Here is a 27,590-nt window from a genome sequence, read left to right as displayed (position 1 = left end):
AGCTTTATTATTCAGGTCACTATGATGACAGAAATACCAAATTATTTTACCGGAAAAAAAAAATGAGCGCTATAGCTTTTTAATTTTTCCACTAATGGAGCTGTATGGTGGCTTGATGATATTTGTCAGCTATACCATTTTTACTTACATTGGCCATTTTGATCGCTTTTTATTCCACGTTGTGCTCAGTGGCATGACAAAAAAAAAAAAAAAGCATAGTTTTTGCCTTTTTTATGGTGTTCAAAAAAGGGGTTAAATAGTGGGCCAGTTTTATGGGTTGGATCGTTCTGAAACTTATTCTTTTAACATAAAAATGTGTATTTTGTGATTTATATTTTTTATTTTACTCCGTTTTTTCCACAGGGAAAATCTGCTGTCTTGGCAACAAAGAAGCAACATAAAAAAAAGCAGGTTTTGCTGAGTGTTTCCGTGTTTTTGTCAAGGTACATTTGTCTCTTGTGCATGCTGCATAAAATAAAGAACTAATCTGATTCAATTTCATCAGATTTTGGCATCAAAAGCGCAGCAAAACCCGATACCTGCGTTGTTTGCACTACTCATTGCTTTTAAGGCTACTTTCACATAAGCTTTTTTTGCGCAGCGCATCGTGCGCAATAGAAACGCATGCAAAAAACGCATCATGCGTTTTTGCATGCGATTGAGTTTTTTATGCGCATTCTTCTCTAGGGGTTAAAACCAGTGTCTACACATTTTAACGCCAAAACCACAAGCGCATGAAAACGCATACGATCGCATGTCCATGCACACGCCTGCATTCCCATAGACTGTAATGCATTATTTTGTCACGTTCCGTGCGCAAGCGTTTTTTTGACGCCTTTCGGCGGACCCAAAAATGTGACAGGTTGCGTCTGGCACGCCTAGGCGCACACCTTGAAAAAAACGCATGCGCACGAAAATGCATACGAACGCGTGCAAACGCAAGACCATGCGCCCCCATGTTAAACATAGGCACGCATGACGCATGCGCACGCACAATGCGCAAAAACCCGCTAATGTGAAACCAGCCTTATGGGTGAAAAATGCTGCAACAACACTGAAAGAAGTAACATGCTACACTTTGTAAAAATTCAACTCTGACAAGAACAGCCAGGAAAAAAAAAAAAAAAAAAGTGTGTGCGTGTATGAGTTTTCTGAAATCTTTGCTGGTACCGTGAAATGCAGCTGAAACTTGCATTAAAAAACACATCAAAAAATGGTGCAAAAAATTTGGAGTGTGAACCTTTACTTAAATCCTTTATGGGACTATAAATTATCACTCTGATCATCCCCCCCAGCCTGCTAAATGTTGCGATTGATACTAATTGTGGCATTTGAGGGGTTAAACAGCTGGTGGCAGTGTGTACACCGCTCCTGGCTGTGAGAGAACGGTGTCCCAGTTGTCATGTAAGCTGAGCTCACGGCGGCGATCGCCAGGATGTAGATACGTCCTAGGCTTGGAATCCCTTCTCAACCAGGACATATGGGTACATCTAAGGTCGTGAAGGGTTAATAACGATACAGACCTTTAGGCAACCTAAAATGTTTTTGGCGTGGAAATATGGCCACATGTGAAATCTCTTGCTAGCTCAATGTTCTTATTTTCTGTATTTGTTTGGGTGTTGTAAAATGCCAACCTTTTTTTCAATAAAATTGATTTTCTTCCTTAAAATATCACTTAACGTTTTCTTTCCAAAGATATATAACGGCACAATAACCAAATATATATTTACTGTCATAAATGCACCAAAATAAAGCACTGAGCCCAGACGTAAACCAAGCTGTCAGATACAGCTTGCTCTAAAATGGAGAATGTCAAAGTTATTAATTGTCCATTTGATCAATCAATTGAATTCTTGAAAAATCGTAGATATGGGCACAAAACTGTACATTTTGGTAGATGTGGCTTTATAACATCAAAACAATAAATTACTTCAAGCAATATCTGGTTTCCCAATGCCAGTTTGTTACACAGAATTCCATTCAAGCGCTGTAGTTCTTTCACAAATGTATATATGTAGCGGTTCTCTCTCTTCTTAATCTTCTCAAGCACAACTAACGTATATATTCGAGTATAAGCCGAGGCACCTAATTTGGCCACGAAAAACAGGGAAAACGTATTGACTTGAGCATAAGCCAGGTACGCATTGTCCCCTCATCCCTATCCTGGTATGCACGGCCTTGTCATCCCTGTCTTGGTATGCATGGCTCCTTATTCCCGTCATTGTCTGCATGCCTCCTCCTCCCTATCCTTGTATGAATGGGTCCTCATCCCCATCCTTGAATGCATGCCCCCCCCCCATGAGAAAAGCATAAAAAAACGCCACCTCCTACTTACCTTCCCTGCGTGCCCTCGCAGCATCTTGTCCAGCTTCCAGTAGCTTCTGCGACCAAGCGAACACGTGTCCCCGCTCATTAAGGTAATGAGTATTCATCTCTTGCCACTCTCCAGGAAGATGTGATTGCTCAGCCACAGGAGCTGCTGGAAGTCGGAACAGGATCCTGCTAGGGTGTGCAGGGAAGGTAAGTAGGAGATTGTTTTTTTTCACAGCTGCTGGAAGGTAGCAGCTGTGAGCACTATAAGAGAAATGAATATTCATTGCCAGTGCAGTGAATATTCATTTCTCTTTAGCAGCAGGCACAGTTACAGCCACCAGCTCGTGCATCCTGTGACCCGCTGTTCCAATACTCCCCTCCCCCGTCGGCTTCTGGGACAATGAGGGGGGCATTTTCAGCACAACAAAATGTGCTGAAAAACTCGGCGTATACACAAGTATATATGGTAATTGATCTCCATCCTCTGTAATGATCAGTCCATGCCCATAGGTGTACCACATTCGACATCTCTAGATTTAGAATTGACCAACTCTCTTCGGATATCATTGGAGATCTGCGGGTGGCTGTGAATACGCAGTAATTCCAGTAAGGCCTCTTTCTGCTCAGAGGACATATCTTCCTTGTATCGCTGGCAAAGCACAAGAAAACTTTGATGCCAAAGTACTGGGAGTTCTCTACGATCCGAGCGAAACACCAAGAAGTGGAAGACAAGAGCGTCCAAAACCCGGAAAGGAAGAGCATACTTCTTATCTATCAGAAGCCGAAGGAAGATACTGTTTGCTCCATTATATGGTAATTCTGCAATCTTCAGCATAGCAGCACTGGAACACAAAACATGGATAAAAACAAGTTTGAATTATTCAAATCCATTTTTCCTATTTTTTTTTTATGTTTTTCTGTAATTTCTTTAAATTGTTACTTTTAGTAAATCAGGTGTCAAATCCTCTTAAAAATAGGAAATGAAATATTCCCTTATAACCTAATATAGGGTTGCAGTTATTAATACTTACCTCCCCGAACTCAGCACAGCCTCTCCGCTTTAACAAGCTGAAGCAGTGATGTCACAACTATAGAACATGAGACCACTGCAGTCACTCACTGTGTTCAGTGGCTAATTCTGTCTTTATAGGCAGAGTACAGTGACTGTCGACAGCGGTCACAAACACTGTAGTTATACTATCACTGCATCATTTTTTTTCTCACTGCTAATTGAGTTAATTTATAGTTTGTGTAAAAATTTTGTATACAAAAAAACAGCCACATCACTGCTGCAGCCTGTCTGGGGTAGTGAGAACCCCCAATTGTCAATTGAGTAGTCTTTTGACCAATCAATTGTGTTTAAGGACCCAGACCCACATCAATCTGCAACAAGTTTAAAAAAAAAACAAGATTTTGGGTACTCACCATATAATCTGTTTCTCGGAGCCTTCATTGGGGGACACAGGAAACCATTGGTGTATGCTGCTGCCACTATGCCAAAAAAAAGTTAGCTCCTCCCCAGCAGTATATACCCACAATCTGGCAGAAAGCTATTCAGTTAGTGAGAAAGCAGTAAGAGAAGCAAAGAAAATGACAGTGAATGTAACATAAGAACAAAACCTGATACAACAATAAAAAAGGGCAGGTGCTGTGTCCCCCAATGTAGGCTCAGAGAAACAGATTTTACGGCGAGTGCCCAAAATCTTGTTTTCTCTCTCGTTTCATTGGGGGACACAGGAAACCATGGGATATCCCAAAGCAGTCCCAAGGGTGGGAAGAAGTATAATACCCTCAAGTCAGAGCTCAGGCCACTGCGGCTTGCAGTACCTTTCTACCAATGTTCGCATCAGATGAAGCATTAGTGTGAACCCTGTAGAATTTAGTAAAGGTTTGAATGGAGGCCCATGAGGCAGACTTGCAGAGCTGCAATGCCGATGACTGATGGCGAATTGCCCAGGAGGCTCCCACCGGACGTGTGGAGTGTGTCGTAATCAGTGGCCGTTCTGTACCTCTTAGACGCTAAGCTTCGAGAACAGTGGAACAGATCCATCGAGCGATGGTAGACCGGGTCGCAGGAAGACCCCTTCATGAACCCTCTGGGATAATGAACAGAGAAACAGAGCCGAAGGGCTCAGTCCCACAGACATATAAACGCATAGAGCTCTCACTAGATCCAATTTGTGCAACGACCGTTCTCGGGGGTGCAGCGGAGACGGACAATGGGATGGGAGCACAATGTCTTAATTCAAATGAAAGCTGGAAATCACCTTGGGAAGAAAGGATGGAACTGGACGCAGGACCAACTTGTGCTGGTAAAAAATTAGGAAAGAAGAGCAACAAGAGAGCGATGTCAGCTCAGAAACCTGTCTGATCGGCCAGGAAGGCGACCTTCCAGGAAAGGAATGTGAAAGATCTCACGTAGCGGTTCAAACAGAGACTCCTGTAAAACATCAAGTACCAAATTAAGATCCCAGGGATCCACTGAGGGCTGGTAGGGGAAAACAGAGTGAGCAACTCCCTGAATGAAAGTTTTGAGTGGGCGGCAAACGGCCACATTCTTTTGGAACAGGACTGACAGAGTCGAAACCTGTCTCTTAAAAGGAACTAAGCGACAGTCCGGACACTCCAGACTCAATTGTAGAAAAGACAAGATGGATGGGAGAAGAAACACCATTGGAGTGACTTGGTGAGCTTCACACCAGTGGAAATATGCTTTCCATGTTCGGTGGTAAATTCTGGAACAAGAAGGCTTCCTTGCCTTAATCATAATTTGTAGGACCTGGTCGGAGAACCCAGCCAATTTCAAAACCGCAGCTTCAACAGCCATTCCGTTAAATTGAGCGACTGAGCTCTGGTGGAAGAAGGGCCCCTGCGACCAAAGGTCTGGAGGATCTGGAAGTCTCCATGGCGTGTCCGCTATGAGGCTAACCAACTCCGTGTACCAGGGTCTCCGTGGCCAATCCGGACCAATTGCTAGCTGGTTGCAAGATCTGAACACAAATGGCGGAACTTTGTGGTTGAGTCTGGACGCCATTAGGTCGACCTCCAGAGTCCCCCATTTGAGGCAGATTCTGTGGAAGACTGATTGGTTCAGAGACCATTCGCCTGCGGCGAGACCTTTTCGGCTGAGAAAGTCGGCTGAGAAAGTCTGCCGCCCAGTTTTCGACTCTTAGTATGTGCACCGCGGAAATTGCTGGAACATTCTGCTCGGCCCAGGACAAGATCTGAGCGACCTCTGACATCACTGCCCGACTTCGCGTTCCCCCTTGGTGGTTGACGAATGCCACCGCCGTGGAGGTGTCGGACTGAACTCGAATCGGACATCTGTGAAGGAGATCCTGCCAATGTACCAGGGAAAGGAATATTGCTCGGAGTTCCAGAATGTTGATGGGGAGGGCAGATTCTTGAGCTGCCCACCGACCCTGGACTGTCAGGTCCTGGAAGACTGCTCCCCAGCCGAGAAGGCTGGCATCCGTCGTGACTATCTTCCAACGAATGGGGAGGAAGGACCTCCTGAGTCGGATCGACTGGGAACGTTCCCACCATATCAGGGAGTTTTATCCACGGCGGAATCGAGATCACCCAATCCAGGGAGCGGATCGACTTGTCCCATCTCACCAGAAGGAAGAGTTGGAGAGGGCGCGTGTGACACTGAGCAAATGGAAATGCTTCCATCGAGGCAACCATCTTGCCTAATACACTCATGCAGAAGCGGAGGGAGCAACCTCTCAGAGATCAAACACTGCATATGAGCGCCAGAGCTTTTTTCTTGAGTAGGAAGATCTTTGCTTGGGCGGTGTCGAAGAGCATTCCCAGAAAAACCAGGCGTTGGACCGGGGTCAGACAGGACTTCACAGTGTTGATTATCCAGCCCAACCAAGCGAGCGTGCTCAGGGTGATCTGCAGACTCTCCTGACACGCTACGGGGGATGCGGCCTTGATGAGAATGTCGTCCACATAGGGAATGACGAGGATGCCCCTGCTGCAAAGAATAGCCATCGCTGTCGCCATTACCTTGGTAAAAACTCTGAATGCGGTGGCTAAGCAGAACAGCTGTCCCGTGAATTGGAAGTGAAACCACTGAATGGCGAACCGAAAGAATTTCTGATGCGAGGGAAAGATAGGAATGTGCAGGTAGGCATCTTGAATGTCCACCGAACAGAGAAATTCCCCTGGTTCCATGGAGGCCATCATGAATCGAATGGACTCCCATCTTGAAGTGACGCAGGCGTACATATCTGTTTAGGAGTTTGAGGTCCAGAATGGGGTGAACTTAGCCGTCTTTCTTTGATACCACAAACAGGTTGGAATAAAAACCTGAGAAGCGCTTTTGTGTGGGAACGGAGACGATGATGCCGGTCTTGAACAGGGAGTCGATAGCCTTGAGAGGGGTATTTTTTGGTGGAAGGGACTCGAAGAAACGAGATCAAGGGAGAGTAGAAAACTATCTTGTAACCGTAGGAGACGACGTCTTAGCCAGGCGTCGTCAACTATGGACAGCTACTCGTCCCAAAACTGAAGGAGACGACCGCCCACTCCGGGAGGTTTCTCAGGTGGGAGCACCCAGTCATGCTGATGAAAACCTGTTGGTGTCTGATCTAGAGGGCCAGCGTTGGGCAGGTCTTGAGCGCCAGGTCGGGGCTGGCTTAAAGGAGGGTCATTTTCTTTGTTGACGAACTGGGGACTTGTCCTGTCAGGTGTAACTGTGTGGTTGAAACCTCCAAAAGGAACGAAAAGGAACTGTGCGACGGGGCGTACGCTTAACCCTCTTATGGTAGAAGCGTACTTTTTCCTCCCGTGGCATTTTGAAATTATCTTGTCCAGCTCTTATCCAAATAGACGAGAATCGTGGAAGGGAAGTCCTGTGAGGGACTTCTTTGATGCGGAGTCCTTGAGCCACATGGCCCTGCAGATAGCGACGATGTTGCCAGCTGCTGTGGCTGAGCAGGCGGCTGCATCAAGTGACGCGGACAAAAGGTATTTTTCGACATGGCCGATCTGGTCCGCCAGATCAGCTAGGTCGTCGGCCGGGGCCCCGGCGATGATACCTTGGCGGAGATGCTTCGTCCATGCGGAGACTGCCTTATCCACCCAAGTGGCGGCGAAGGATGGGCAGAGGGAAGTGCCCACGGCCTCGAAGGCAGACTTAGCCAGAGACACGATATGTCTTGTCAGACGGTTCCTTTAGAGAGGAACTGTCAGACAGAGGGAGTATGGTCTTTGTGGCCAGCCGGGAGACCGAAGGGTTAACCGAAGGAGACGCTGCCCACTTGTTAAGCAGGTCGGGCTGAAAAGGATACAGGACGCTCATGCGTTTTCTTCCCTGGAAATGTGTGTCTGGGTGCTGCCAATCCACCGTGAAGGTCCTGTTGAACTCGTCGTGGTTGGCAAAGACATGGGAAGGGTGCTTCGTTTTCCTGAAAGACACAGTTTGTTCAGAAGGAAAGAACTCAGAGTCTTTAATATCAAGAGTCTCATTAACAGAGACAATTCAACTATCCACAGTGTCACGCAGTTTGGAAACTTGTGCCAAGTCCAGATCCGAATCTGACTCAGAAACAGGGTCTGACTCTAGCCTTTCTGGAGCGTCCGATGACAGAGATAGGGAGGGAGCTGGTATCCTGACAGGCGGAGATGGCGATCGTGAGCTGACGCGGGCGCGCTTTTTTGAAATTCTGGACTTTCTGCGAGGGGAATCCCTTTGGGTATGCGCGGGGGGTAGCCGAGACCCGCTAGCATGTGCAGGATTAGGAAGCTGTTCCAAAACCAAGACCAAAATGTGAGACACCTTGGTTAGGTCAGCTACCAACAGAGAGATGTCACCCACTCAGGAGGGGGCGCACTGTCATTACGAACAGTGGGGGGCTCCTGAGAAGACATATTTGGCGAACTGCAGCTATGGCACAGAGATGAGGTCTGACCAGAGGGTAGCGTAACTTCTTGTTACAGGAAGAACAGGTGAAGTGTACTACAATGGGAGGATGGGAGTGAGGCTCCCTAGGGTTAGGCCTAGACAGAAGAGAAAGATGCCAGGGGAGATCTGTCAGAGATGAGAACCGACCCCCCAGTGACAGAGTGTACAGACCTGGATCCTGGCCGAAAACTTGATTCCGAGCTGCGTGACAGGCTGCGGCGCTGCAGTAAGGCAGGTTCTACGGTGAGGCAGACTGCTGCAGTGACACAAGCTGCTGCAGTGTGCCGGGCTGCTGGCTTCAGAACGGTGTGGAGATGGCGCCGGTTCATAGGAAGGAGTGTGTATGGCGCGCAGATTTCGTGCTCTGGAGTGGCAGGGAGGAGGGCCTGAAGCATGCAAAGAAAACCCCGTCTGTAGAAGGAGAGGAAGAGAAGATCTTCCGAGCAGGGAGAAACGGAGGCTCTGATAGGCCGTAGATGGGGGCCAAGCAGAGCTCCGGAGGACTCGATTGGCAGGCTGGCATGGCCAAGTACTGTAGTAGGCCAGGAATGAAGCCGGGGACTAGATTTTGACTGTGGAGCCGCAGGGGGATGGCGTGGTAAATGCTGTTAGAAGTCCGAGGGATCCAGAAATTGTGCTGAATGACGGCTACATGGCTCTTAACCCCTGGTCAGGACCCCTGCATATGATGACTATATATTTGATTTTTTTTTTTTTTTTTTTTTTTTTAAATGGAGCCCCCCCGCTGCTGTGAATACCTGTCCTGAAGATCCACATCCCTCCCTCTTAACAGAACTTGCAGTTGAAGACGGACTTTCAGACCTCGGGGCCACTGAGACAACTCCGGTAGACGACTTTGGTGGCCATGGCCAGAGGGTAACGATTCAGTCTTCCTCCCCTGAGCGACCGGCTATTGAGGGCAGCATAGGGTAATAGCGGCAAGGACCAGTCCGCATCTTCGGCTTGTGGATGCCCCAAACACGCTTGAAGTATTAGAAGGCATGGGGTCCTGCCTGCCAGACATGAGAGGGTACAGTAGTGACGCATTCCCACACTGTGCTCCCGGTCTCTAGGAGAGAGAACGGAGTGACCAATTACACTCCGTCGCCCATAATCACAAGCTGTATCTGAAAAATAGAGATTAATAATAAACACGACAAAAACCTAAGAGGTAGATACAGGGCTGAGAGCAGCCCGTGTCCACCTCCTACTGACACTAAGATAAAACTGAATAGCTTTCTGCCAGTTGGTGGGTATATACTGCTGGGGAGGAGCTAACCTTTATTTTCATAGTGTCAACCTCCTAGTGGAAGCAGCATACACCCATGGTTTCCTGTGTCCCCCAATGAAGTGAGAGAAAAATATATACTTAAAAGGGAACCCAGTCACCAGGTTTTCCCAATGTAAAGTACGGCCCAACGCTTAAGGCCTCTTTATTCTAGTAAGCTGTATACAAGTCCTCAATCCCCTCTGCATAGCACAAAAAAATAGCCATTATCCCCCTCCCTACAGTGAAGTCCGGTCGGCATTGCAGGTCTTGATTTGGTGCTGCCTACTCATCTCAATCACTGTCCTCCTGCTTGTTTGAAGTGGATGACGCATCCTACATCATCCACAGTGTCCCCCAATAGCGCTCCTGAGCAGGCACACTTTATTCTACCTTGCTGGCAGCAGTGCAAAGTACTGTAATGCGCAAGCGCCGGCTTTATTTCCAGCTAACCAGCGCTCTTCGGCCTTTCCTGCTGCATGAAAAATGACAGCACTTTGCTCTGCCCTCAATAGGGTAGAGTCAAGTGCACCTGCGCAGAAGCCTGATTGGGGGGACACTGTAAATGACGTAGGACGCGCCATACACATGAAGCAGGGCAGGAGGACGGTGATTGTGGGAAGAGGAGGCGCTGAGCAAAATATTTTGTACAATGCACAGGGGACTTGAAACATATACATCTTACTAGAATACTGTAAATAGACAATAAAAGGTGGGGCGAGGGTTATACCGGGAAAAACTGGTGATGCGTTCCCTTTAAGGATAATGAAGATGTGTAGATAGATAGCTGTCAAAGAAGTGAGATAAAACAGTTAACCAGAAATGTGCGAAGGGGAAAAAAAAAAAAAAAGACTACCTTGAGTGAAGAACAGGAATAGAGCATTTAGTCAGGATACTTCCAATGATCACAGCTTCTCTCAGGGTGCAAGTTCCAGATTCACAAAGAGGTATGAGGATTCCTAGACCAAGAGGAGCAGATAATCAGTGGCTGTAATGTGACCAGTGACATATACAATCATGCATCTTTTTCCAACACTAATATGCCATAAAAAGTTTGTGTGCAGCAAAGTCTGACCATGTACTGGAGGTAACCACCAATGTAGCCATTGCATAAACTAAGTAAAAAACATGACCGTGTCTCCAAATGAATACAATTGTAACTTTCTCTTTTAGTTGTGCATTTCATTTTTCCAGAAGAATGTGATTATTAGCTGTTGTCTAAGGTCAGGACAATCATCACTGTTAAGGGACATTTACACTGCAAGATGATCTGGAACGAGCGTTGTTAACCCCACTCTATTTCCACCCCCTTTGCACCTCCTCCGTTCGAGCATCCTGCACAAATCACTGATCAGCACTTGTACTCGCTGTTTTCCAGGACCTTCTTTTTTCCCCTAATTATTATTCCTCCCCATCCCAACCTCTTACACCACTATGTGCATCCTACAGCCACCAATCAGACGCACGTGACTGACTGGCACCAATGCTCGTTTTTGGTCACGACTTTTTTCCCCATCTATTTTTTATGCCCTTTTTGAACCACATTCATGCGTGCGTCCTACAGCCGTCGAGCGCTGGTCAGTGACACATATCAGTGTGTGTGTGTGTGTGTGTGAAAAAACAATTCAATAAAAAATAATTTTGACTAGCTGACAGGACTAGATAAGGGGCAGTAAAAATACATTGTAGTAATCTGCCTACTACAGTATTTTTTCTGAATATAGTCAGGGTTAGTGTCAGATAGCAAGAAAAAAAGAATCACTTCTGTGCGTGTCCTACAGCCGTCAAGCGCTGCTCAGCAACACAACACTGATCAGCCTCCAGTTTTGTGTTTGTTAAAGAAGAATTTAGAAAAATAATTTAAATTAGTTGATAGGACTAAATTAGGCACAGTTAAAATATACTGTAGTAATCCGTCTATTACAATATTTGAATATAGTCAAGGTTGGTGTCAGTTTTTTTACTGATGTCTAAGAATTTTCTTTTTTTATTTTACCAAATTTTTATATTTTATTTTTTCTTTTCTAAATAGAAAAAAAAAAAAAATAAGTTTACACCACACCCCTTCTGAGGAAGAATTCGAAACGCGCGTCAAGGGGGTACGTTGTGGCGGTCCTGGACAATGGGTAAATATGTGCACCCCTTAGCCTCCTGTTAACTATTTAAGCTGTGTCACTGTTTTTCTTTCTATGTCATTTGGATTATTTATCTAGGGGTTTGCCATGGTGTGCAAAAAAATCCAGCTTTAGGAATTTTCTTCAGGCTTCTTTTTATATTTGTTTAATATTAACCTGTGTATTTTTGAATATTCTTTTGTAAGCCTGCACAAATATCTAACCCTTCAATCTGTCCTTTGGATTTGTTTTTGAGTCCTTATTTTATTTTTAAAACCTCTAATCCCACCTGGTCTATTTTTTTTTTTTTAAACTTTTTTCATCATTTCCAGGGAATTTGGGTTTTCGTGTTCATTATTATATACAGGGCAAAAAACCTATCCTCCCGCCCAGTGTTTTGCATTAGTTTTTCTGTGTGTCATCATCCCTTTTACTAAAATTGTAATGACATTGTTCAATAAAATGTATTTTTTATATGAAAAAGTCTATTGGAGGATTTGCTTCTTATGTAGGTTCCCCATACAGTATAGACCTCAGCGCCTCAAGATTATGAGCCACAGATTGCTGCCGAGTGTGTTACAGAAGGGGATAAGAAAGGCCACCAATTTGGCAATGCGACACTTGGCCGTTGTATAAAAAAAATGCTTCAAATTGTGCCATGGACTACCAAATTCCTTTCTGACTTACACAACTCACATATGCCAACCTGACGTACACTACACAACTCACGTATTCAACCTGATGCACTCTACACAATTTACGTATGACACCACATTATAAAATTCACGTATCAAAAAAACACTAGATCAATTCCAATATAGGGACACTTGTAGGGGGTTTCTACTGTTTAGGCACATCAGGGGCTCGGTAAACGTGACATGACACATGCAGACCCCATTCCATCAAAGTCTGCATTCAAAAACAACACTCCTTCATTGCAGAGCCCTGCCATGCACCCAAACAGTAGTTTTCCCCACATATAGGCTATCGGCGTACTCAGGAGAAACTGCACAACGAATTTTGGGGTCCATTTTCTCCTGTTACTCTTATTAAAATGGAAAATATGGTATAAAAGTATAAAAAATAAAAAAAAATAAAAAAAAGTGATTTTTTTTTATTTTTACGGCTCAACGTTACAAATTTCTGTGAAGCACCTGGGGGTTCAAGATGCTCACCACACATTTAGATAAGTTCATTGAGGGGTCTGATATCTAAAATGGGGTCACTTGTGGGGGGTTTCCACTGTTTAGGGACTTCAGGGGCTTTTGGTTCCAAACAATTTTGCATTCAAAAAGGTCAAACAGTGTTCCTTCACTTCCATGCGCCCAAACAGTAGTTTTCTCCCACATATGGGGTATATGCGTACTCAGGATAAATTGCACAACAAATTTTGGGGTACATTTTCTCCTGTTACCCTTATTAAAATGGAAAATATGGTGCTAAAGTAACATTAAAAATTGTGTTAAAAGTTAATTTTTGTGACAAAGTGCTCATTTTTTTTTCTTCCACATTGCTTCAGTTCCTGTGAAGCACCTGAAAGGTTAATAGACTTTTTGAATGTGGTTTTGCGCACCTTGAAGGGTGCAGATTTTAGGCTGGTATTACTTTTGGGTATTTTCTGTCATATTGATCCCTTAAAGTCACTCAAATGTGATGTGGTCCATAAAAAAAATTGAAAACAAATAAAGGTTTTGTAAATTTTGTTGAATAGATGTGAAATCGCTGGTCAACTTTTAACAATTATAACTTCCTATAAAAAAAATTATGTTTCAAAAATTGCGCTGATATAAAGTAAACATGTGGAAAATGTTATTTATTCGCTATTTTGTGCGATATGACTCTGATTTAAGGGCATAAAAAATAGGCATTAGACCTACCGGTAATTAGGTTTCCAGGAGTCCATCCTGACAGCACCAGGGAGGATGTCCCTCGCCTCCTTGCAGGGACAGGAAGAGCACACAAGAGGTTAAAAACAGTCTCCACCCCCATTCCCTCAGTGTTTTTCCAAGTACCACACCGTGAATGATGCAACTGAACACTTTATTTACAGAATCATATTACGACATATGACAGTTATTTCGGGAAGGGAACTATCCGTGCTGTCAGGATGGACTCCTGGAAACATAATTACCGGTAGGTCTAATGCCTATTTTCCAGGACGTCCCACCTGACAGCACCAGGGAGAATACCAAAGTATCCCCTTAGGGTGACTGCCTGGAGAACCATTCTCCCGAAAGCAGTCTGTTGGTTAGATAATACATCTAATTTGTAATGTTTACAGAATGTGTCCAACCTGGACCAGGTTGCGGCCCTACAGATTTGGCTTACTGAAGCCCCTGCCCTTTCTGCCCAGGAAACTGATAATGCTCGTGTTGAGTGAGCTTTTAACCTTTCTGGGGGAGGAACCCCCTGAGAGACGTAGGCTAAATTGATTAGCGATGTTCTCCATCTCGCGATGGAGGCTTTTGAGGCTTTCCTCCCTTTGTTTTTCCCCCCCAAAGTGTAGAAATAGGTTATGGTCCTGTCTCCAACCCTGCGTGGCCTTGATGTAATCAATATCTGCCTGGAGTACGTCTAATTCGTGCAAGGCCCTTTCATTGTCATTTGAGGGGTTCTCACAAAAGGAAGGTAAAATTATTTCCTGGTTTAAGTTCTGGACTGACGCAAGTTTGGGCAAAAAGGTGGGGTCTAGTCTCATGATTATACTATCCTCCCAGATTCGGGGATATGGGTCTCGGATAGATAGCGCCTGTATCTCACTTATCCATTTTGCGGTGGGGATCGCCACTAAGAATGCTACCTTCATGGTTCGATGTGAAATGGGCATCTCCTGGCTCTGGATAAAGGGATCTAAGCAAAGAGACCTCAGGACAAGACTAAGATCCCATGGGGGGACTGACCTCCTGATTGTGGGACGTAACCTCTGAATTGCCCTGATAAATCTTATTACCCAGGGATGGGAGGCCAAGGGGTAATCAAGAAAGGCGCTTACTGCCGAGATCTGGACCTTCAGCGTGCTAGGTCTAAGTCCTTTATTAAAGCCTGCCTGAAGGAAATTAGTATCTTTGGGATGTCTGGTTTTCCTTCCGCTGAGTCGGGCCTGCCACAATCTAGACAGAATCTTTTCCAAATTTTGTGGTATATCGCAGAAGTTTCGGGCTTTCTGCTGGCCAGAATAGTCGATATGACCTGGTCTGACAGGCCTCGAGCCCTCAGGATCTGCCGTTCAGGATCCAGGCTGATAGGTGAAGTCTTCCTGGATCTTGGTGAAGAACCGGCCCCTGGTGAATGATGTCTTCCCTCTGTTGAAGCAGAAGTGGTCGATCTTCTGCCATAATCCCTGGGAGTGGAAACCAGCTCCTTTTCGGCCAATAAGGTGCTATCAGTAGCACTCTTGCCTGATCCTCCTGAATCTTCCTGAGGATGGCTGGAATGAGAGCTATCGAGGGAAATGCGTATGAGAGCGTCTGCCCCCACTTCTGGCTTAGGGAGTCTACCCCTTCTGGACTGTCCAGCGGATTCAGAGAGAAAAACCTGTACGTCTTGGTATTCTTTCTGGTTGCGAAGAGGTCTATGTGCGGACTTCCCCAGCGCTGGCATAGGTTTTGGAAAATCTTTGTGTTCAGCTCCCACTCCGTGGGACAGATCTTTTGTCTGCTTAAATAATCTGCCATTGTATTTTGTGATCCTTCGAGATGGACGGCTGTTACCGACAGAACCGTATTTTCTGCCCAGGAAAAAAAAAAATCTTTTTTGCCAGGTCCTGGAGTGCCCAATGCCTTGTTCGTCACATTGTCCGATAGAATCTTGACATGTTGGTTTTTTAGTCGGTCCTGATTTCTTCTGAGGGCCTCCCATGTGGCGTAAAGTTCCTTGTAGTTGGAGGAAGTGGACCGCATGTTTGCCGGCAATTCTCCCTGAAGAATTCTGCCTGTTAGATGAGCCCCCCTGCCTCATTTGCTGGCATCTGTAGTGATTAGGACGCATGGGGAGGTGAACTAGGGGACACCTTTCCTTAGATTTTGTCGCTGCATCCACTACACCAGGGATCTTTTTACTGCTGGAGACAAGGCCATTTTCTTGTCTAGGGAGGTCTGGTGACGATCCCAGGCGGAAAGTACTTCTTTTTGAAGGGTTCTCGAATGGAACTGTGCCCATCGGACACAAGGGATGCAGGATGTCATGAGGCCCAGAGCGCGCATTGCTGCTCTGATGGAAACGCGGCCTTTTTGAAGTTCCTTCATGCTGTCTCGTATCTTAGTCTGTTTTTCTGGTGGTAAGAAGGAAGCTCTGCTTCTGGAGTCCAGTAGTACTCCCAAATTTTTTTTTCTTTTTTCTGGTACTAGGTCCGATTTTTCTTTGTTTATGATCCAGCCCAGGAACTCTAGAACCTTTATTGTCTTCTTGTGCCGCCGCAGTTCCTCTGTTGATCTCGCCACCAGGAGGAAGTCGTCTAGGTATGGAATGATGATTATTCCCCGATTTCTTAGGAACGCCACCACTTCCGCGATTAGCTTCGTAAAGACTCGAGGAACCGAGGCAAGACCAAATGGAAGACAGTGAAATTGAAAGTGGCAGGTCCGATTCTGAAGTCTTACGGCAAACCTCAGGAATCTCTGTGACCTTGGGTGAATTGGTACAAGATAGTAGGCACTTTTTCTCCGCCTGCTTGGTCGTGGGAGTGGGTGCTGTCGATTGTGCCTTTTCCTGCATAGTGCAAGAGGGACAGTCAGGCTCTGATCTGGGCAGTCCGAGTCTCGGTCGGTCGGTCTGCGCTATGCGCACTTACCCCGTCCGGGTCGATTCTGCCCTGGTTCTCCATCCTTGCTGGGAGCCTCTGCGAGGTCAGGACAGGCGGGTGCTGCCTGTCTCGCTGATGCCGCGCTCTGCTCCGTCAGAGCGCCCGCCGGCAGCCTGTATTTCCGGCGCTCTGACGTCACCGGAAGTGCGCCGCGGTCTCTCTGCACGCGACTTCCGGTCCCCGCGCTGCTGCCGGCGTCAGAGCTGAGAGCCTCCGCTGCGGGAGGAAGCAGCTCTACCCAGGGAGCTCATCCCTCCCCTGGTCTCTGCGGCTGAGGGACCCCCACCCAGGAGGGTTTCAGCGCCGGGGGCCGCTTCACAGGAGGAAGGATTGGCAGGGCCGCCTGATCCCCCGGGACCCCTCCGGTAAGCAGACTCTTCTTGTGCGTCCCTCCGTGCAGGGACAGGAAGAAACACTGAGGGAATGGGGGTGGAGACTGTTTTTAACCTCTTGTGTGCTCTTCCCGTCCCTGCAAGGAAGCGAGGGACGTCCTCCCTGGTGCTGTCAGGAGGGACGTCCTGGAAAATAAAAGTTTGAAAGTTTGCAAAATTTTCCACATTTTCACCATATTTCTGAATTTTTTCACAAATAGACGCAATTCATATCAGGAAGGTGAAAACAGGCTTGGAAGGGGTAAATGGGTTACAACAGCTTGTTTCATGATCAGCATGATTTGTAAAAAGGCTGCCATCATATATCAGAACAAAAGATCACACTTGGTGATGCATCGTCCTGTGTAAACAGGACTTGTGCTGCACAGAACTCTGGCAGCCTATGGGCACTGGGCGATCCAGTATACATCGATCAGTGCACAGAATTTTCTTTGATCTGTTTGACAAGCAGTAAGTGCGTTTTATCTTCAGAAATGAGCGGTAAAACTGTCACATTATAAATATGGTCACTGCATTCTGACAAACTTATTCTGAAATGAAAAATAAAAACGGCTTAATTACCACAAAAAAACAAAACAAAAAAAAAAAAAAAACTAAAATCTCTAAGAATAAGAGGACCTCTATTTTTGAACCTCCTTAATGCACAGTAAATTTACCTTTAAACCAAGCACCTGGTTTGAATAGTGCCTTTTTAAGAGCCATATAAAGATGGAAGTTAAGACGCTTGTATTCCGCAATGTCATCTCGCACTCGTGGAAGCAGCACCAAGTTGTAAAACCGCTGAGCCATACGTTCAGTCAGGTTAGACGAAAAGATTCTGGTGGGCAGAGAAAATAAACCAGAAGGATTAGACCTAAACACTAGCAGGAATGAGAAGGCGTATGTAATCCTAATAAAACGTTGCTACATACCGCGTAGCCTGGTACATGGCTGCCGCAGTCCAGGATTCAGGCTCAGTAATGTACAGGATCTGCTCCCAGTTTGCCAAAGCTGGCACTATCTTGAAGGCTTTGGGTAGCTTACCGCTACGATATGTGGATAACACCTTAAGGGGGGGAAAAGATGTTCCTTAGGATATATTCCTATGTATGCAAATCATGTACTTTCTTTAAAAAAAAAAAAACATTACAGCATTTGCTAGTTGCATGTATTAGTAAGAAGCCAGCACTATAGATTTGCAGAGCAGGGATTAGAAGCAGTAGTAAATGGTAAGCAGCATTGGAGAGATGAAAGAAATTTGCAGACTACTTCATAGTTATTAAATGCCCAGCACTGGCAAAAAAGAGGCGCAACAGCAGCCGGCACGCAACAGCAGCCGGCACGCAACAGCAGCCGGCACGCAACAGCAGCCAGGATATAACTGTACATCATACTTCTTTAACGCCTTTGTATACTTCTAACACTCTGGGGTCAAGTTGTGGCATTGGTCTTCCAGAAACCTCAGACATCGCTGACTCTACTTCTGTTTGCTTCTCTGTGATTTTTTCCATGATTATGTCAGCAAGTGTTCGTCTAAAACAGAAATGATATAATTGATGATTACTTATATAGTTTTGCAAAAAAGAGACCCCAAGGCTGTGGAGTCGGAGTCCATTTTGGAGGAGTCAGAGGTTTGGCTTACCAACTCCACAGCCCTGCTGCCACTGATCAAAACTTCTGACATACCTGTATGACATCACATGCAAAGCAGACACAAGACCATGCACTAGGCATCAGCACAGCATCTGTTTTGCTAGTAGTGGACTTTTGCTCTATTTTGTCACCATTGCTAACAACTAGAGTTGAGCAACTTTGGTCAGATCGTTTCCTGAAACAAAATTTGTTTCAGATGAAACTGGTCCGACTAGGGCAAAAAATGTCGGGAGTTTCGTCTGAAACCCGACCCCAATGCAAGTCAATGGGAAATAAAAGTCGGCATTGCGCGGATGACATTCATCCACTCAATGCCGACTTTTAATCCCCATTGACTTGCATTGAGGTCTGGTTTCGGACGAAACTCCCGACATTTTTTGCTCTAGTCGGACCAGTTTCATCTGAAACAAATTTTGTTTCATGAAACCCGATCCGACCAAAGTCGCTCAACTCTACTAACAACGATGCAACAATGACGGTGGAGGCCGATGACAAAGGACATCTGTGGGTTTAAGGTTTATTTTGAAACCAATACATAAACAGACTGGGAAAATTATCCTTGTAAAGAAAGATTTGTGTCTATTCTATTGGAAGAGAACATTCCCCCCCCCCCCCGTGTTTAAATGGCTATGGCAGGACAGCTGGGCTGAAGAGCTTAATAAAACGTCATTTTTTATTTCTCTTCTCCATTGCAGAGATATTGAATTCTACACTTGAGGAGCCTAATATGCTAATTTTGCTTGTGCCAAGGGGGTGTTAGCAGAGATTCTTTACTTTTTCCCTGTATTACGTTGCTAAATCATAAAGCAGTGTCACACAGAAAAAACAACAAATGTCCCCAGAGAAGGTCAGATACAGGTGTTCATTGTAATATGGTTAGACTGATACCTCTAAACAGATCACACAGATCTCTTCACTCCCAACACTTACTGTCACTACAGAGAGGAGCCATGAGCTGTAATGTTATTAAAAACAACGCTGTGGATTTATCCCAGGCATCAGAGAATAATGCAACAACTTTAACAGATGCAGAGCAGTGCATGTCACATGCTGCCTACTCACTGCAGCTCTCTTCTCCCGTAACTGTCATGCCACTACATGACACTGTATGCAATATACAACCAAGTATCGGGGAACTATTCAACACTGTATTTTGTGACATTACAGCGCAGCTCTCCCCCACTCCCGGGGCGCTGGAGCGACATTACAGCGCAGCTCTCCCCCACTCTCGGGGCGCTGGAGCGACATTACATGATAAACGTGAACGGTCCTCTTTATGATGGAGGTCCTGGTGACCATCAAGAGATCAATACAGATCCAAAGAAATAATAAATCAGGGAATTAACTATGGTCTTCGTGGTATTCATAAAGATTGATGATTTCCAAGTGATTTCATAAAAAGGATTTTTCACAAATGGGGCATTACACCTATCAATACACACATCCCCCATCCCTCCTCATGGCGCCGAAGTTGAATTGAATGGCACGATGGCTGCTCTAGTCTGTGTCTATGTGACTAGAGATATTACAGAGCGATTATCTCAGTCCCTCTGATACAACTAGAGCAGCAGTGCCTTATGCACAACCATACTGCTCCATTCACTCCCAACATTGAGAAGGTCACCAGGTGGAGACCTGAGAAAATCCCTTTGAGGAACTACAAGACAAATACTGAAAAAAGGACTGAGGCATTGGCACGGCACCAGATACTACTGTACCTAGATTTCTGGGCCAATCAACCGGAAAAAACAGATATAACAAGGGGAGAACGCATAGAGCTGGAAGTGACAATCTAAGGGAAGACGACATTTCCTGAGGAGCTGCACAAGTCAGCACAGTGCTGTGTAGTAGGGAGCGTACAGCACATCCATGTGTGACTTACCCCACAAACCTATCACTGCCTGATGGTAAGTACAGAGCAGTGCAGCGTTTACCTTAGTGGTGGATTTTTGTTCATGAACATCTCGATGGCCTTCTCATCCTCAGGATTCACCTCCACGTCCTCATTGTAGCCTCCTTTATCCACACGAGCAGCCTTCTCCAGGCTCGGCCACTCTTCGTCCTCAGAATCAGAGTCATTGCCTTTGTTCTTGTATTCTATGCAAAACAAAATGATTTTCAATTATATATGCGATAAAAGGTTCACAATCTAAAGTCCCCTACTGGACAACCATCTTTAGTGTCCCACATGATACAAAACACATACGCTTCGCTCCCTGACACACACCACTCCTGCAATATTTCCAGTGATGTCTTTAAGCCAATCGCCAGTGGACACATAAATCACATCACGTGACCGCTGCAGACGATCAGCGGCTGCCTTCATACGTCAGTCAGACAGAACTGATCTAATAGAATTCTGAACGCAGCAGCTGATCAATGGCGTGACATAACGTCACAAGACAACCAGGGATCTCACTGCCAAATTCAGAGTGCTGCTGGCCAGGGAGCTGAGTATCAATTTGTTTTTTTCCCCCATGTTACGTTGAGCACTCTAGAGGCTGTCCAAAGTAGGCCTGTAGCTGTGAGCCACCATAAATTTGGATGTGAGATCTGAATTCATTTCCCCTCCACGGTTTCCTCCTTTTCTAAAGTCCATTTTCTTTGCCCTCTCAGAAACTAAGTACTTTCTCTCCTATACACACTATGGATAACTATAGGACCGTGTCACTGCTGTCAACACAAAAAGAAGAACGTTACCTAGAACTGAGCGGGAGTTCGGACAGATTTTAGCAGGTTTACACACACTGCAGCATCAAAGCGGTAGAACATTTTAATGGTTATTTTGAAATAACCGGGCCAATTTTTACAATTCTGACCACTGTACCTTTATGAGGTCATAACTCTGGAACGCTTCCATGGATCCCGGTGATTCTGACATTGTTTTCTCGTGACATATTGTACTTCATGTTAGTTGTTAAATCTCATTCAAATAACTTGCGTTTATTTGTGAGAAAAACGGAAATTTGGCGAAAATTTCGCAATTTTCCAACTTTGAATTTTTATGCCCTTAAATCACAGAGATATGGCACCCAAAAAACTTGATAACTAACATTTCCCACATGTTTACTTTACATCAGCACAATTTTGGAACCAAAATTTTTTTTGTTAGGAAGTTATAAGGGTTAAAAGTTGACCAGCGATTTCTCATTTTTACAACACCATTTTATTTTTACGGACCACATCACATTTGAAGCCACTTTGAGGGGTCTATATGATAGAAAATACCCAAAAGTGACACCATTCTAAAAACTGCACCCCTTATGGTGCTCAAAACCACATTCAAGAAGTTTATTAACCCTTTAGGTGCGTCACAGGAATTTTTTTGAATATTTAAAAAAAAATGAACATCTAACTTTTTTTCACAAAAAAAATACTTCAGGTTCAATTTTTTTTTATTTTACCAAGGGTAACAGGAGAAATTGGACTGCAAAAGTTATTGTGCAATTTGTCCTGAGTACGCTGATACCTGATATGTGGGGGGGAACGACTGTTTCGGCGCATGGCAGAGCTCAGAATGGAAGGAGCGCCGTTTGACTTTTTCAATGCAAAATTGTCTGGAATTCAGATCGGACGCCATGTCACGTTTGGAGAGTCCCTGATGTACCTAAACAGTGGAAACCCCCTACAAGTGACCCCATTTTGGAAACTAGACCCCCCAAGGAACTTATCTAGATATGTGGTGAGAACTTTGAACCCACAAGGGCTTTACAGAAGTTTATAACGTACAGCGGTACAATTAAAAAATCATATTTTTTCCACAAAAATGATCTTTTCACCCCAATTTTTATTTTCCCAAGGGTAACAGGACCCTAAAAGTTATTGTGCAATTTGTCCTGAGTACGCTGATACCCCACATGTGGGGGTATACCACTATTTGGGCGCATGGCAGAGCTCTGAAGGGAAGCAGCGCCATTTGACGTTTTTGGCTGGAATTGAGATCGGACACCATGTCGCGATTGGAAAACCCCTGATGTACCACAAATTACCCCATTTTGAAAACTAGACCCTCTAAGGAACTTATCTAGATATGAGGTGAGCACTTTGAACCCCCCAAGGGCTTCACAGAAGTTTATAATGCCCGGGCATGAAAATAAAAAAATCATATTTTTTCCACAAACATGATCAATTAGTCCCCAATTTTTTCATTTTCCCAAGGGTAACAGGAGAAATTGGACCCCAAAAGTTGTTGTCCAATTTTTCATGAGTACGCTGACACCCCATATGTGGGAGAAAACTACTGTATGGACACACGTCAGGGCTCGGAAGGGAAGCAGTGACGTTTTGGAATGCAGACTTTGATGGAATGGTCTGCGGGTGTCATGTGCGTTTGGAGAGCCCCTGATGTACCTAAACTATTGAAACTCCCCACAAGTGACCCCATTTTGGACACTAGACCCCCCACCGAACTTATCTAGATGTGTGGTGAGCACTTTGAACCCCCAAGTGCTTCACAGAAGTTTATAAAGCTCGGACGTGAAAATAAAAAAATCATTTTTTCCCACAAAAATGATATTTTTGCCCCCAATTTTTTATTTTCCTAAGGGTAACAGGAGAAATTGGACCCCAAAAATTGTTTTGCAATTTGTCCTGAGTAGGCTGATACCCTACATGTGGGGGTAAAACACTGTTTGGGAGCATGGCAGAGCTTGGAAGGGAAGGAGCACCATTTGACTTTTTCAACTCAGAATTGGCTGGAATTGAAATCAGACCCCATGTTGCATTTGGAGAGCCCCTGATGTGCCCAAACAGTGGAAACCCCCAATTCTAACTCCAACCCGAACCCCAACACACCCCTAATCTCAGCCCTAACCTAACCCCAACCATAGCCGTAATGGAAAAATGGAAATAAATACATTTTTTTTATTTTATTATTTTTCCCTAACTAAGGGGGTGATAACGGGGGTTTGATTTACTATTTATGGCGGTTTTTATGTTTGGCGGCTGTCGCACGCTAAAAGACGCTTTTTATTGTAAAAATAGTTTTTGCATCACCACATATTGAGAGCTATAATTTTTCCGTATTTTGACCCACTGAGTCATGTGAGGTCTTATTTTTTGCAGGACGAGTTGTCGTTTTTATTGGTACCATTTTCGGGCACGTGACATTTTTTGATCACTTTTTATTCCGATTTTTGGGACGCAGAATGAACAAAAACCAGCGTTTCATGAATTTCTTTTGGGGGGGTGCGTTTACACCGTTCCGCGTGCGGTAAAATTGATAAAGCGGTTTTATTCCTTGGGTCAGTACGGTTACAGCGATACCTCATTTAGGTCGTTTTTTTATGTTTTGTCGGTTTTATGCAATGAAAACTATTTTATATATAAAATAATTATTTTTGTATCGCTTTATTCTGCGAGCTATAACTTTTTTTATTTTTTCGCTGATGATGCTGTGTGGCGGCTCGTTTTTTGCGGGACAAGATGACGTTTTCAGCGGTACCATGGATATTTATATGCGTCTTTTTGATCGCGCGTTATTACACTTTTTGTTTGGCGGTATGATAAATCATTTTTTGCTTCGCTTTTTATTTTTTAAGGGGTTCGCTAAAGGGGTTAGCTAATGGGACAGTTTTATAGGGCGGGTCATTACGGACGCGGCGATACCTAATATGTGTACTTTTATTGTTTTTTTTTATTTTTATTTTCAAAAAATGGATTTATTTGGGGGAATTTTTTTTTTTGTAATTTATTTGGCGATTTTTTTTTAAATTATTTTAAACACATTTTTTTATTTTTTTTTTATTTTATTAAATAGTCCCAGGTGGGACATCACTGTTCTGTGACAGATCGCTGATCTGTCACATCACAGATCACTGTGACAGATCAGCGATCTGTCACAGGCAGTGCACAAGGCTTCCTCATGCCTGCGCTTTGCAGGCACTGAGGAAGCCAGCTACCTGCAGGCCCCCGTCGCCATCTTGGATTCGGGGGCCTGCAGGAAAGGAGCCCCCGGCAGCAGCGCTGCACATTGTGCTGCCGTGGGGGGCTCAGGGAAGCACGGAGGGAGCCCCCTCCCTGCTTATGCTTCCCTTTAACCCCCGGTACACCGCGATCATGTTTGATCGCGGTGTGCAAGGGGTTAACGTGTCGGGGGCGGTCCGTGACCGCCCCTGACACATAGTGCCGGGTGTCAGCTGTGATAATCAGCTGACACCCGGCCGCGATCAGCGGCGCTCAACACGTGGGCGCCGCTGATCGCGGTAGACGTACTATCCCGTCTATGGGCATAGGGGCCCGGGTCCCATGGACGGGATAGTACGTCTGATGTCAGGAAGGGGTTAAAAGAGAACAAGTCACTAAAAAAAAAAAAAAATCCCTTAACTCCCCTGCTCCTGCCTCTCTTTCCCATTGTGCCGTGTTACTCAATTGCAGACATTCACATTTGTCTCTTCTGGAGCACACTATGTGAAATTTCTGCTTTGTAGTTCAACTGGCCATTTCTTCAAAGTTTTATATGGGGACGTGCGCTTTGTCCACGATCGGCGCTCACGCTTCTGCAGTGGTGGCTATTCATTATGCCACGTGAGCCCAGTATTCGAGCAATCTGTGCAGGTGCTATATAATTGTCTTATGTCTGCCTGTAACCGAAATCCTACGTCGCTGATTCGTCGCGGAAGTTAGGCCGTGACCAATCAGCGACAGTCGCTTAGTCGTCACGGCAACACGGCCGCATCGCTTATTGTACAGGCACATTACAGCCGTTAAAGGCATCACTGCTGCGTTGCTCATTACACAGGCACAGTCTTGTACATATACATTAGGTAAGAGCAGAACAGTGACTGCAGCTCTGGGTGTAACAGGAGTACATTAGGTAACAGCAGAACAGTGACTGCAGCTCTGGGTGTAACTGGAGTACAATACATTAGGTAAGATCTGAACAGTGACTGCAGCTCTGGCTGTAACAGGAGTATAATACATTAGGTAAGAGCAGAATGGTGACTGCAGCTCTGGGTGTAACTGAACTACAATACATTAGGTAAAAGCAGAACAGTGACTGCAGCTCTGGGAGTAACTGGAGTGCAATACATTATATAACAGCAGAACAGTGACTGCAGCTCTGGGAGTAACTGGAGTACAATACATTAGATAACAGCAGAACAGTGACTGCAGATCTGGGAGTAACTGGAGTACAATACATTAGATAACAGCAGAACAGTGACAGCAGCTCTGGGTGTAACAGGAGTACAATACATTTGGTAAGATCTGAATAGTGAGTGCAGCTCTGGCTGTAACAGGAGTACAATACATTAGGTAACAGCAGAACAGTGACAGCAGCTCCGGGTGTAACAGGAGTATAATACACTAGATGGAGGCCCGATTCTATCGCATCGGGTATTCTAGAGCAGGGGTCCCCAACCGCCGGTCCGCGGCCCAGCACCGGGCCGCTGCAGTGCCCTTGCCGGTCCGCGGACACAAGGGGAGCCGGGGGCGGTCAGTGGCGTAGCAGGGACTGGGGCGGCGCGCAGCAGTTCTTAGCGGCGGCCAGGGAGCGATCAAGCAGCTCCACTGCCTGCAAGAGGGAATAGCAGGAGCGGAGCTGCAAGGACCCGTCCACTGCGTCCAGCTTCCTGCCCGCCGCCCGCGCTTCCTGTCTCTAACTGACACAGAGAGGAGAGCGCGGCCGCTGCTGTGTCAGAGCGAGGAAGCGCGGGCGGCGGGCAGGTGAGAGGAGAGAGGTGGTGTCTGTGTGTATGTATAATGTGTGTGTGTGTCTGTCTGTCTGTCTGTGTGTATGTGTGTGTGTATGTGTGTTGGTCTGTGTTTGTGTAGCCTGGCCCTGGAGGAGATGGGGACATGAGGAGAAGACCATGAGGGGAGTGATGGAGAGATGGCAGTGATGGGGTGCAGGCAATGATGGGGAGAGGGGAGTGATGGGGTGAAGGCAATGATGGGGAGAAGGGAGTGATGGGGTGAAGGCAATGATGGGGTGAAGGCAATGATGGGGAGAAGGGGGTGATGGAGCACTCATTCAAAACCTATGGTGAGTTGAGTCACATTATAAATGTTATTTAATTATAAGTATGCACTGCTACACTACAACCGTGTCCATAGCCCCGCCCCCTTATGACAAAAGCCCCGCCCCTGCCACACCTCCATCCCCGCCCTGCCGGGCCATGGAAGAATGGTCTTGCTTGAAACCGGTCCCTGGTGCAAAAAAGGTTGGGGACCACTGTTCTAAAGTCTCTGTTAAAATAAAAAATAGTGATATACTCACCTCCCGACGGCCCCCCGGACTCTGTCCCTCCTCTCACCACGCTCCTGGCATCTTCCGGTCCCAGTAATGCTTAGCGAGAAGGGCCGGAGATGACGTCACTCTCGCGAGAGCGCGACGTCATCAGCGGTGTTTCGCGCAAAGCATTACTGGGACCGGAAGATGCCAGGAGCGTGGTGAGAGGAGGGACAGAGTCCGGGGGGCCGTCGGGAGGTGAGTATATCACTATTTTTTATTTTAACAGAGACTCTAGAATACCCGATGCGATAGAATCAGGCCACCATCTAGTGTACATATAAGCAGATATGGGGCTCCCCGGAGCTGTGCCCACTGTCTGTGGGAAGAGTCACATCATTCCATGTGGATTGTCCTCGGTCAATATCCCCGTGGGATCCGCACCCACGGTCACACAGCCTCCTTACCCAGCACCGTCGTCCTCTCTCTGGGGGGCACGGTGCCGGCCCCGTGCTCAGCCTCCAGCTCCTCCTGCTGAATCCGGGCCTGCTCCAGGATCCTCCGCGACAATTTCTCGTCCACGTAGTCATCATCTTGCGCCTTCTCAGCCCCTTGTCCCCGCCGCTTTGCCCTGGTGGAGGGCCTGACCGATCCTTCCTGCAGGATCTGATCTGCCAGAGCCGCATGCCGAGGACCCGAGCCCCGGGAGCTGCGCTGCTTCGGCATCTTTACACACGTGCAGGACACCAGTCACTGCGCATGCGCATTATCACATGCTCTTCCGACGGAATCATGGCGTCCAGTGACCGAAAATACCCGGAAGTTGGTCTCTCAAGCGCGTGTGCATCATTTCATAGCGACGAGCCGGCTATAGACACGTGACCACAGACGTCATGCTTAGCGCCTAAAGACAGGAGCCCGTACACTGCAGCGCCTGCTGATAAATCATGGGGGTGACATGGTGAGGAATGGCGCTGTGGTTGGACA

At 46.0% G+C, this 27,590-nt stretch overlaps 2 protein-coding genes across 5 annotated transcripts in view; one reads left to right on the top strand and one right to left on the bottom strand.

The window, feature by feature from the left end:
- Positions 1-1,711: 1,711 nt before the first annotated feature.
- On the bottom strand, positions 1,712-27,430 carry BYSL (bystin like). Its single transcript, XM_073542506.1, has 7 exons — positions 27,071-27,430; positions 20,368-20,530; positions 18,175-18,313; positions 17,713-17,846; positions 17,458-17,618; positions 10,351-10,453; positions 1,712-3,155 (listed from the first exon to the last, which is right to left on the bottom strand). Exons 1-7 carry the CDS (start codon positions 27,327-27,329, stop codon positions 2,807-2,809), a joined length of 1,308 nt encoding a protein of 435 aa, XP_073398607.1. The 5' UTR covers positions 27,330-27,430; the 3' UTR covers positions 1,712-2,806.
- MED20 (mediator complex subunit 20) overlaps positions 27,407-27,590 on the top strand; it is a 47,692-nt gene continuing 47,508 nt past the window's right edge. Inside the window, exon 1 of one of the 4 annotated variants that reach the window (XM_073542510.1) lies at positions 27,407-27,564. In XM_073542510.1, coding sequence (XP_073398611.1) covers positions 27,551-27,564 — 14 coding nt within the window. In that variant the 5' untranslated portion in view covers positions 27,407-27,550. The other 3 variants (XM_073542511.1, XM_073542508.1, XM_073542509.1) reach the window with 3 other exon arrangements.

Source organism: Dendrobates tinctorius, unplaced genomic scaffold, assembly GCF_039654945.1.
Source record: "Dendrobates tinctorius isolate UK_male_01 unplaced genomic scaffold, ASM3965494v1 ptg000127l, whole genome shotgun sequence".
Taxonomy (NCBI): domain Eukaryota; kingdom Metazoa; phylum Chordata; class Amphibia; order Anura; family Dendrobatidae; genus Dendrobates; species Dendrobates tinctorius.
This window is presented reverse-complemented; position numbering and strand designations above follow the sequence as displayed.